Source organism: Pelecanus crispus, chromosome 3 (genome assembly GCF_030463565.1).
Source record: "Pelecanus crispus isolate bPelCri1 chromosome 3, bPelCri1.pri, whole genome shotgun sequence".
In the NCBI taxonomy this organism is placed as follows: Eukaryota; Metazoa; Chordata; class Aves; order Pelecaniformes; family Pelecanidae; genus Pelecanus; species Pelecanus crispus.
Window position 1 is genome coordinate 9,796,532 of NC_134645.1, and position 12,061 is coordinate 9,808,592.

The window sequence follows — 12,061 nt, forward strand, 5'->3', positions numbered from 1 at the left end:
AGCCGTTAGAGAGGCTCGCGCTCTACCCGCCGCCGCGCGAGCCCACGTGCCTCCCACCCGCTCGCCGGAAGGGACCCGACGGCCACTTCCGGTCCGGGCCGCCCGCTTCCTGCGGTGCCCGCGGAGGTGCCGGAGCGCGGGTGGCAGGCGGCGGGGCGGGCAGCCCGGCGGAGGGGGCGATGTCGGCGGCGGGGCTGGAGCGGCCGCAGCTGGTGGCGCACGTGCAGCAGGCGCTGAGCTACACCCTCTTCGACTGCAAGTGGGTGCCCCGCAGCGCGCGCCTGCTCTGCCTGGGCAGCGCCGCCCGCGGTACCGGTCTCCTCCAGCTCTACGAGCTGCGGGGCGGGCGCCTGGCGCTGCTGCGGGAGGTGAGCGCCGGCGGCGGGGATGGCGGGGGGGGATGGCCTGGGACAGGGCCTACCGGTCCCCTCCGCGGGGACGAGGGCCGCTGGGCCCTGCCCTGGCCATGGGGCCGCAGCCCGAGGGAGCGCCGGCCCCGCTCGGGAAGGCAGAGCCGGGCGCTCGCCCAGAGCCAGCGGGACTCGCTGGCGGGGAAGAAAAATGGGAAGAAACCCGCGACGCTGGGCCCGGTCTGCGTGTGCGGTTTGCTAATGCCGTAACTGCTGGCGCCGCGTTTGCTCGCCCTAGGCTGGCACGGGAGCGTTGGGTGGTTGCCATGGTTCGCGTCCCTGCGGGCTCCGCTTCTGTCTGGGGTTTTGGGGGGGGTGGGGTGGGGTGGGCTGGGGGTGTTTTCTTCTTTTTAACTCAAACTGGCCTTTGAGAATTTGCAGATTTTCAGGGGTAACAGCGCCTCAGGTGCATAAAGACCCCCAGGGCCACAAGCGAGTACGCTTTTTGGGCTGATGCAGCTCCTAGGGAGGAGGCCCTGGAGGGGCACACGCTGCGCTGCCACAGACGAACCGAACGAATGGCGCCTGCTCCCCCTTTGCTCCCCCCTTTGCTCCCCCCTTTGCTCCCCCCTTTGCTCCCCCCTTTGCTCCCCCCTTTGCTCCCCCCTTTGCTCCCCCCTTCTCCCCCACCCAGCAGGGCTCCGGGCACCCTCTGCATCACATTTACAAATCAGTAGAGACAGCAGGCTCTTGGGTGGCATTAGCAAGCTGAGGTGAGAGGTTTCTTTAAAGCCATTAAGCTGAAGTCGCTGCTTTTCCGTCCACGAAGAAATAAACACAAAGCATAGTTTGCCTTTGATAGCATTTCGATGGTATTTTATGTCAAATATCCTCTGTACGTTTCATTGGAATCTGCCACCCGTGGACTCTGAAGAAACGGCTGCCGCAGTCTGCGGTCGTGTTGCTTTGTTTCATGTGCTGATGCAGAATGTATCCTTTTTTAAAAGATTGAAAAGGCCAAACCTATAAAATGTGGAACTTTTGGTGCTACGTCTCTGCAGCAAAGATACTTAGCTACAGGAGATTTTGGTGGAAACCTTAACATCTGGTAAGCACGGATATTCTTTCGAAGCTTTTTCATTTGATGTTGTATGTGTGTGCGTCTGAACTGACGTTTCTGTCTGTGGCTGGCTTTTGTATAAAAAGCTCTCTGTGTTGCACGTGGTTGGGACCCAACCATAAGCTTTGCTGGCTACTCTACTGGAACACGCCTGTTCTGTAAAAATAACACAAATTCTGCAAAACGGTTTAATTTGATGCTGTTTCACTTGCATCTTCTGTATGCAGCTACAAAAACCTGTTAAAGTTCTGCTGAGTCGTCTTCTGAAAAGAGGCTTTGGAATGGATGCACGAGTACAAATAAGAGGTCATGTTCAACCCAAATTTGATGTGTAGATTAAATATATATTTTTAATCCTGAAGTTTCAAATGTTTTTTTCAGGTCCCTGAATGATTTGTATAATTCATTTGTGTAGGTAAATTGATTATCAAATAAAGTTACAGGGTAAAAAAGGGGTTGTTGTTGGTGGTTGTTATTTGCCCCTTGCCAAGGAACTATCGGTTCTGTTTTGGTGGAATAGCAAGAATGACATGGATTAGTCACTAGTTGAAATTCAAAACAAAGTTCTGAAGGATTCTCGAAGGATGAGAATCAGTGGGAAAGAACCGTGAAACCCACAGTTGGGTGCAACTTTTATTTGATGTTGAAGAGCAGTAGTCAGAGCTAGGTGGGGATCAGTGGATAAGGTCATTTTATATACTTACTGAAAGTAAAGCTAAGGGGAGTATTTTGATCTGTGGCGTGATTCATTTTGAGCCCAACATAAAACCTGGTTCTTGAGGGTTGCTGTGGTGATTCCACAGCAGTAGCCAAAGAAGGGATCAAACAGACTCGTGGTTCTTGGTGGTGATACCCATATTTTGTTCCCACTGTTAATCTGAGTTTATGTAATTTGTGCTCAAGTTTCCTCTCAATTTTATAGGAATCCTGAGTGTCAAGGCAAATGCTATATTATCTGTTCTTTTCTTTCTCGCCTAGGAATTTAGAAGCTCCTGAAATACCAGTGTATTCTGTGAAAGGTCATAAGGAGATCATAAACAGTATAGATGGTGTAGGTGGCTTAGGAATTGGGGAAGGTGCACCAGAAATTGTGACTGGCAGTCGAGATGGTGAGTTAGTGAACTCTGAAGGGCTTTTCTGTTATTCTGAGAAAGTAGTCGGCAAGCTTGGATGGCAGGGCGCAGTCTGCCATCTGAACTAGTTACAAATCCGTGGCAACTAGTTCTTCATACGCTCTCTTTTGAATCTTGCTCGGGATAAATTTTTTCTAATTCTTTTAGAAGCTGTAGGTAAGCAAAAGATACTGTTGTCCCTGAGCACAGGACAGAAGGAATGCAAAGCAGAACAAATGCAAAATATCAGCTGGAGAAAACATATCCTTAACAAATACTTTTGCTTTATTTCTGTGTTTTGTGGTGGTTTGGGTTTTTGGGGGTTTTTGTTTGGGTTTTTTTTTTTTTTTTTCCTGTCCGCTAAATGCAGTCTGGCTTTCTGGAATTGAAAGAGATGCTCCTGTGTTCTGAATGATCAGGCTGAAAAGCAAAGGCCATCCCTGGGAAGATGAATGCAATGTGACAGTGTATCACACATAACACAAAATCCATTTTCCTTCTTTCACAGGAACTGTGAAGGTGTGGGACCCGAGACAGAAAGATACTCCTGTCGCTAACATGGAACCTGTACAGGGGGAGAGCAAAAGAGACTGCTGGACAGTAGCATTTGGTAATTTATCAGATTATAACCGTTCCTCCCTCTAATATGACTGTTCTTTGACAATTATCAAAGTATTTCAGGATGTTATGGAACAGTTTATTTTGTACGGACCAATTGTTAGCAGGTTTTGCTTTTCAACTTTGTCAAATTTATGTGTGTTTTAATGTGTTTTTCAAAAGAAGCCAATTTTGTGATGGCTGGGTTTTGGATTCTTTCTCTTATCACCTTTGGCCAATCATTTCACAGATAAGCTGTGCAAGCTTTATTTCTATGCCTAGGAATGTAAAAACAGTATATCCAGCTGCGTTGTCCTGAAGGAGTGTAAACGTTGCAGTGTGCAAGGAACCAATAGCTGCTGTAGCGTAGTTCCAGCTATCAAGCATTAAGGCATTAATCTAAGAGAAGATCCTTGAAGCTAAGAGCTAATTAAAGGCAACAGAGATGCTTGATGTGTGCTCTGCATTTTCCCTTTGGAGAGAACAGGCTGCTTGTGTTCTGCACAAGCTGGTATTTCTGGATGAGCTCCATTTTTGCCTCCAGAGTCAGGAAGTGAGTTTTACAAACTGCTAGTAAGTGCATGGATTACTATAACAAAATTGATAGTAAGGAGAGGACGTTTCCTGACAAGTAGGTGCAACTGTAATGCTCGTTGCTGTTGATATCTTTGTCTTCTGCTTTGACGAATGGCGAAAAAAGTGGCCTTGTATTTTTTTCACTTTTCTCTTGAGTTACTGAAGCTTGAGCCAAGGCTGGATTCATCTGGAACTATGTGCTCTGGGCTAACTTCTTTCAGGCACTGATGTGCTTCCTTGGTCCTGTCAGCCGAGAGTTTTTGGAGGCAGGGTTCTACATCTGTCTAGTGATGGCCATGGTAACATGCCGGGCCTCCCTACAGGTCTGTGTCTGCAGAGAAGTCTTCTCATCCCACTAACGTTTCATGCTTGAGAGGCTGGTTAAGGAACTGCTTTCTGCCCTGGTGCTGTCTGGGGAGCATGGTTTGTAGCAGATGAAGATTTAGAGAAAGAATGTATTTGTATAGGTTTACAAGAACAGTGTCCAGTACTTAGTCTGTGCGGTTTAGTCAGTACTTGGCAAGGGGAATAAGAATTTTGTTCATATCTTTTAAAAGAAACAGACTGCCAGTTTCAAAGCTATATTTTCTATACCTTTTAGGTGTAAAAACCAGACTGTTCATTACATCTTAATATCCCAATAGTAACATTTTTCTGGCATAAATGTAAGTTGAAATTGCAGGCTTAGGAGGTCTGCAATTTACAGACTAAAGAGGATTTCTGTATTCTGATTAATTCTTTTGCTGTGTTCAGGCAATGCTTACAATCAAGAGGAACGTGTTGTATGTGCTGGATACGACAATGGGGACATTAAATTGTTTGACTTAAAAACCATGTCACTACGATGGGAGACCAACATTAAGAACGGGGTAAGGAAACCATAAAAGTATTTTTCATTCCAGCTCCTATTGTGGGATGGAAAAAATTAAAAGGACTCTGTCTACCTGAAATTTACCCAGAAGACTTTTCTGCTGAAATTGTACCAAGGAATCATTTTCTTTAAGTTCACCAAATTGTACTTGAGGGGTACTTGGTCTGAATAGCATGGGGTATTTTTCAGTGGATTCATGTTTTCAGATGATTTTGTTATTTCTAAATTGGTGATGTTGTCACTGTAAAAATAACCAATGATTAATATATATTTACAAATCACAAACCCCTCATTTTTTTAGCAGTGGTTAAATTTCAAGGCTGAATGTATTTTTTTATATTTCCAGGTTTGCAGTGTGGAGTTTGACAGAAAAGATGTAAATATGAACAAGCTAGTGGCCACATCGCTTGAGGGAAAATTTCATGTTTTCGATATGAGAACTCAGCATCCAACCAAAGGTTTTGCTTCTGTTTCAGAGAAGGTATGGGGAGAAAGAGAATTTCTTAATAAGAGACAAACTTTTTGAATATATGCTGTCAAAGTAGTCCAGGTCTAAAACTATTATCTTTGATAGGTAATAGACGCCCAGGTTACTGGGGCCCAAGCTGTGCAGTGGTGTGGCCCCAAGTGCAAGCAGTGAAAGGGCCCCTGTGCATCCAGCTGCCAGCACTCGCCCAGGTTTCCTCCCTTTTGTGACCTGATATTTGGGCTTCTCCTGTCTTTGGGTCCTGTTGCAGTTGCACCTCTGTGTACTCAGCTGTGCCCGTAGCCTGGGAGTCATGTTTATTGGAGGCCATATTAAATTGTGATGAGCATGCAGATTCAGATCTTAAATATATCCCAAAACAAAGTGAGCCCTCTGCAGACACTATTCATCCTGCAGTCATCAGACCTCATATGAGACATAGAAATCATTATTTTTCTTAAGATAAATTGGTATATTGAGAGTATTTGTAGGGATATATAGGACAGACTTAGTGGCCTGGAGGCTGTTAAACGTGGAGAACTCTTATCGCCTTTCTTTTTCTACCTGTGACCACTGCATTGATTAGTTTAATAGGTGTTAATAGGTTTAATAGGTGTTCTGTATAAAACAATTTTTTTTTTTAGTCAACAAAATCTGATGATAATTAGAGAAAAGGAACTTCTGTGGTGAAGTTCTCCAGGACTGCCTAAATTAGAAAAAGCTGAGTTTCAACTTAATATCTTTGAATTACTATTTTCCGTGCAATCATTCAAAGCAGATAAGATGTTGGAATTACTTCCGTTAGATAAGGCAAAAGTATTTACTGAATTAGTATTTGTAATAATCAAAATGCGAAAATGGAATTTCTTATTTTTTGTTGACTGCATTTAAGCTTTTCCTTTTGGACATTTTCAGACAGATATGCGTTAAGTCAGAGTACGTTTGTTGGGGTTTTTCCCTAAGTGATTTTTTTTTTTGCTATGTGATCTTGCTGTTCCCTGGCTGAGATTTAAATTTGAATCGTAGATTGTTGTGTTTGTATGTTGTTTGTAGTAGATTCCCTTCCAGGAATGATTTTAAGAGATGTCAGACATTGAAATTAACCTTGTGGTGACTGTCACCTAAGAGCCTGAGAATCCTGCAGTTCTAGAGCACTTCCTAAAGACGTGCTTATGCAGTTCCTTTACCTCTCTTTAACCTTGCTCACATGGCCAGTCCCAAAGAAGCTGAAGTACTAGTGAGTGGTAGCCTTGGTAGCACTGGTGCCTCACCCCTGCGGAAGAACGGGGTGCGTTGGAGGCCTGAACGGGGTGCGTTGGAGGCCTGAACAGGGTGCGTTGGAGGCCTGACTGCGCTTCTCCTGCGTGGGAACGGCCGTTCCTGGGGCAGCGGGTCACAAGGCTGGAGGAAGGGAAGGTACCTCAGAACAGACGTTCCAATATCCACCATGAGAAGGCCGGGTTCTCTTCACACAAGTGATTGCTGTTTAAGATTCTGCATCCTTTTTTTGTGAAGCTCATCCGTAACAGACTTCTATGCACTGCTGACTTTTTTTTTTTTTTTTTAAGGCACAAAAATCTACCATATGGCAGGTTCGGCACCTACCACAGAACAGAGATATATTTATGACAAGTGGAGGAGCTGGCAGCCTTCATCTCTGGAAATAGTAAGTGATCACTCTTCAGGCTGCACCAGGGGGAATAATAAACCAACCGTTTATTGTTTTAAGAAAGAATCTTCCTGAAGATGATGAGTGGGGTCTTGCTTCCAACCTGAGAATATCTAGGTAAAATTATTGGTTACAAATGCAGTAGAAAGGGTGATTTCAGTGTCAGTACTTGATCTGAAATCCTGAGTTAATCCCTAAAAGAATATGACAACAGCACAGGTGAATTTTGCCCTTGTCACTTTTCTTAACGCAATCAAGATTTAATCATAGCCTCAGTTAATCAGGTGATAAATGGAAGAAAACTATTTCTTAAAATTCTCATATAGTAGCAGTTATGTCTGAGAAGAATATTGAAAGCCTGGACTTTTAATGATTCTAAAATTTACATCTTCTTACATGACATGGCAAAATAATTTAATCATCCTAAATGCAGTGAAGTAGGTGCATTAAGTTTCAGAGGGATAGCTGAGGTGAAATTTTCTTGCCTGTGGCAGAAGCCAAACATTTAAAAAATGAAGGGCTGTAGGAGAGGGGTGTCAGGATTCAAAACTTCCTGCCTCATTTCTTCTTTCATGAAGTATTTACTAAGTATGCAGTGTGGATATAGCTGGAGACAATTATTCATTATTTTAAGACATTTATTTGCCTTATCCTGAGAGCAGAGGAAACCTTTCTCTGTGTTCTTTTTAAAATAAAAAGGCTAATGTGTTTTTATCACTAAATTCTAAGTGCACGTTTTACTTCTTGCCAGTGAGTATCCAGCTCAGCGCTCGAAGAAAGATTCTGAAGGAGCTGAGATGGGGGTGGCCGGTTCAGTCAGCCTCTTGCAGAATGTCACTCTGTCAACGCAGCCAATTTCTAGCCTAGACTGGAGCCCTGACAAAAAGGGACTGTGTGTTTGTGGTGCCTTTGACCAAACTGTGAGGGTGCTGATAGTTACGAAGCTTAACAAAGTTTGATGGGAAAACTAGAATTTCTGATGAGAAAGCAATATAGTTTGCAGTCTGTAAATATGGGAAGGAGAGCCCTCCTGTTTTTAATTTAATTTCTCCCTTATTAGAACTGGATTAAAGACATAGAAACCAGATCTTTCTATTGAAAGTTCAGATACATGCAGTTAGAGTTGTTTGACTAATTGTGCTGTAATGACTTGAAGTTGCCTGGGCACAAAACTTTCACCTTTTAGAAATGTGAATTTACATTTACAATAAAATGTGCCTTTGTGTTAATGCAACCTGTAATTTCAGAACTCGCTTCAAATTGTCTGTGTTCAGTTTAATCACAGTGCAAATCTGTTCACTCTTTTAATATATAGTATTGTCCATATGTGTTCATGCAATGGAAACTATTATGTACTTCCTCACAGAAACTTTGTGTTATTGGATATATTAATGAGAATGTTTTTCAAGTGACTTAGGATTCTTTAATACACTATAGAAGCTATAATGAGTGCTGAAATATTCAGGTTTAATGGAGTAAGCTTTTTACTGAAGATCATATTGAAATTAAACTATTGCACTGTTTTATTATTTTAGTTTTGTTTCGTAACCAGTTTTTATGTTCTGTTGTTTTTATATCCATTTGTAACTTGGTATTCTACAAATAAAATTACATGGAGTGTTGTCTTAACACAAAGAAAGTATGTTTTTCAAACCTCCAGAGATTTAGAGAAGGAATGTACTTGTATAGGTTCACAAGAACAGCGTGCAGTACTTAGATAAAACTTAACTCATTTTGCAGCAAAAGTCACTAAAACTTCCCTCCATTGTGGAAAAACTTTTATAAGGTAGCCAAAGTACTGTCTGGTGGGGTTTTTTTGTTTCTGATTTTTAACGGCTTCAGTATTTCTTCAAAACCCAATGTGACAGAGTAGCTTTGTTACTGTTGTTTCACCTGAACTTCTCTTTGTAATTCCCCTTACCTCCAATGTGTTTCTCTTCTGATTTTACCAGTGTGTGCTGCTGTGAGTTCTTTTTAGCAGGCACATCCAGTTCCTGTCCTCTCTTTGTGGAGGTATGGTGTGGGCTTTCTTAATTTCAGTAAGCTCTAATGATCTCATCTGTCACTCTTTTGTCTGGTATTAGCTTTCAGCTGACTTGTACGTGCATATGCAAGTTTCAGGTAAAAGTATTTAACTATTTCTGAAACCAGACTGTAAGGGAAAAACATTGGCTTTGTCCAGGTTAACAACCAAAAAGCCCCTGTGTGGCCATTTGCAAAGAACCTCTGTTTTCTTAGGCTTTGGAATGAGGAATTGGTATCTGACAAATTCAAGGTGAGTCACCTGCACCGCATCAAGCCTGACCTTCCAGGGGCTGCTCCTGAAAACTAGAGGCTGCTCCGCGGAGAGTGAACCGCCAGGACCTTCTGTCCGTACTGGTCCTGCCACCAACTGGTGCCCAAGCAAGATGCAGGATGAAGAGGAAAAACTCAAAACGCTGAAGGCTAAGGTAGGGAAAGTGGCAAATGGGGGAAGCAGTGCGGAAGCCAGAGACTACGGAAAGCAGAGCGGGAAACTGGGTTGAAAGGAGAGGTGAGGAGCTGTAGCAGAAGGGCAACGCTAAGGCTGCAAACCTGGCACGATGTGATGTCCTCAGGTTCAGACTTTTTCTCTGATCTAAGATTCCAGCTAAATACAAGTCGGATAGAATTGTCCTTATTAACTCCCGGGTATGTTAATTGGTTAAACCAGCTGAGGAAAAAGAGAGCAGGCATCTGTGGGTAGAAAAGGCTCACAGGCTGTTAGACCTTATGGAATGGAGAAATCGTGAATGCTTCCATAGCGGAGAGGGGCCAGCAGGAAAACTGCAACAGACCACAAAGCCAATGTGTCTGTGGAAGTCCACGGTTTTAGTTGGTCAGTGATCCTCAGCTCTAGCCTGCCTTCAAACTTAGTCCCTTGTCTCTCGGGTTCAGCAAGGGCCAGCAGGGATGAAAGCACAGTAACTGATACTAACAAACCGGGACATATCTGAAACTGTAACAAAAGTTTACTTCCAGTAAAGCAGCCCTGAGGTTTGACCAGTGGGAATTCCTCCCGCTGTGAAGGAGGCATCTTGCTCAGCAGCTTGGGAGAGGGAAGGTGCCCCAGCACGGCCAGAACCACGGGGATGCCCTGGCGAGGAAGGTTCCCAGTGCTGTGGGCAGGCACCAGAGCTGTGAAGGCTGAGCTCAGAATTTCAAGATCCCTGAGCAAGGGCTAACGAGGTCTGTGCATCTGTCAAAAATGTGCCGTGGTAACCTCTGGTGCAGGTGTACGTGCAGGTATCGCTGGCTTGGCAAGCAGGTTGTGTAGCGTGTTAGATGTACATAGCTCTGCAAGTGCTCCTTCAAGGGATGTAGGCTAAATATTTGGTGGAAGGCAAAGATTTATGAGATCCAGCTGTCTTCCCTAAGACTTGATGGTTTGCTTTCAAGTGTAATATTTAGTATATGATTTTTTTTTTTCTTGACACAAGTAATCCCATCTGCTTGTGTGCATAGCACAATGCTGAGAGCATATTCTGAAATTATTTTAAATGTTATCCCTCTTAGGGTGCAGGAGGGAATAGGGGGAACTACTGCTCTGCAATCTTGGCTGCAGCTTGCTTTGAAAAGCTGGGGGTGTGGAGTTCAAAGAATCAATTCAAGTGCTTTGAGTGGAAAATGCACTGCTCAGAGATGGCCTCCATTAGCTTTGTGCTGTAAATAAAACGTGCTGAAAGGTACGCTAGGCAGCAGAAATTTGTGGAAAAATGGTGTCCTGGTTTTGGATGGGATAGAGTTAATTTTCTTCCTAGTAGCAGGCATAGTGCTGTGTTTTGGATTTAGTAGGAGAAGAATGTTGGTAACAGGCTGATGGTTTTAGTTGTTGCTAAGTACTGCTTATGCTAGTCAAGGACTTTTCAGCTTCCCATGCTCTGCCAGGCGCACAAGAAACTGGGAGGGGGCACAGCCAGAACAGTTGATCCAAACTGACCAAAGGGCTATTCCATACCATATGGCATCATGCTCAGTATAGAAACTGGGGGGGGTTGGCCAGGGAGCAGCGATTGCTGCTTGGGAACTGGCTGGGTATTGGTTGGCGGGTGGTGAGCAATTGCGTTGTGCATCACTTGCTTTGCATATTATTATTATATTGTTATTATTATCATTAACATTTTACTTTATTTCAATTATTAAACTGTTCTTATCTCAACCCAGGAGTGTTTCTCACTCTTACTCCTGTGATTCTCTCCCCCATCCCATCGGGGTAGGGGGAGTGAGCGAGCGGCTGCGTAGTGCTTAGTTGCTGGCTGGGGCTAAACCACGACATATGGTTTCTCTCTTTAATAGTAATTCTGTGTCAAGCACAGAGTAGGGGAAGAAAAAGCTCTCGGTATAGGTACCTGTGAGGGAAAACAAAGAACTCTTGAGTGCAGGACTGGGCTCTTAGTGGTATTTTTATTAGGTACTTGGCCTGCAGCAAAAATGTCCCTTCCTTACACAGACAACTCCAGGGAGACCTCCTAGTGAGCCTACATGATGGTGATACAAATCAGAGCAAGAACTAATAAGCAACACTTCTTAAATCTCCGTGGGCCTCCAAAATATGAAATGTGTGTTACCTCTGGGTACTTAATTTTGGATTCATTTTATTCGTTGTTTTGAAAATTAAGGAATACATTTCCCTCATGAGTAGCTGTTTTCATGAAAATACGTGTCTGTTTGCACGGCAGGAGTTTGCAAAAAGCTGACAGCTGGTGATGACAGATGAATGGTAGTGCTGTCCTTGTTCAGGAAAGGTAAGTGGCTGTATCCATGTACCTAAAAAATGAGAGATGGTTACTGGCTGGAGAGAAGAGCTGTTGCTAGTGCCTGTACTATGCTGTATCTCCTCAGCAGATTGGGTTTCTGCTTCTTCCAGGCTAAAGAAGAAACTTAAGCAGACCAAAAGCTGCCTGTGGCAGCCTAGCCTGCTCTATTTATAGTCCTTCCCCCCTCTTGCTGAAGACTGGCACCTTGCCTCTGCAGCCTGGAGGCTGAGGAACTAAAGTGTGTTCTAAATAAAATCATAATGCATCAGAGAAGAAATGCACAGGGCCAAATCCTCTCTGACGCAGCACCAAGGAGCACTCTGGAAAACCCCTGCCTCGCCCAGGGCCAGGGAATGGAATGTGCTACCGAGTTTGATGGCTCTACCATGGGTGACCGCATTTAACAAGTATATCTGCTTGGCAGCTATTGCTTGTTTCCTGTGCAAACCATCCCTATATGCTCATGGAAGAGAAAAATCTGTTTATGGGCATGACTGCAGCCAGAATATAGGTACATGTTACACA

At 44.0% G+C, this 12,061-nt stretch overlaps 1 protein-coding gene across 2 annotated transcripts; it reads left to right on the forward strand.

The window, feature by feature from the left end:
* The first annotated feature begins 179 nt into the window (after positions 1-179).
* DNAAF10 (dynein axonemal assembly factor 10) lies at positions 180-8,373 on the forward strand. Of its 2 annotated transcripts, none has more exons than XM_075707062.1 (8): positions 180-368; positions 1,358-1,458; positions 2,449-2,579; positions 3,091-3,192; positions 4,509-4,624; positions 4,973-5,107; positions 6,661-6,758; positions 7,513-8,373. In XM_075707062.1, the coding sequence occupies exons 1-8, from the start codon at positions 180-182 to the stop codon at positions 7,718-7,720; spliced, it is 1,080 nt and encodes a 359-aa protein (XP_075563177.1). In that variant the 3' UTR covers positions 7,721-8,373. The 2 variants fall into 2 exon arrangements, with proteins under 2 accessions (XP_075563177.1, XP_075563178.1); XM_075707063.1 differs by having other exon boundaries at positions 238-259.
* The last annotated feature ends 3,688 nt before the right edge of the window (positions 8,374-12,061 follow it).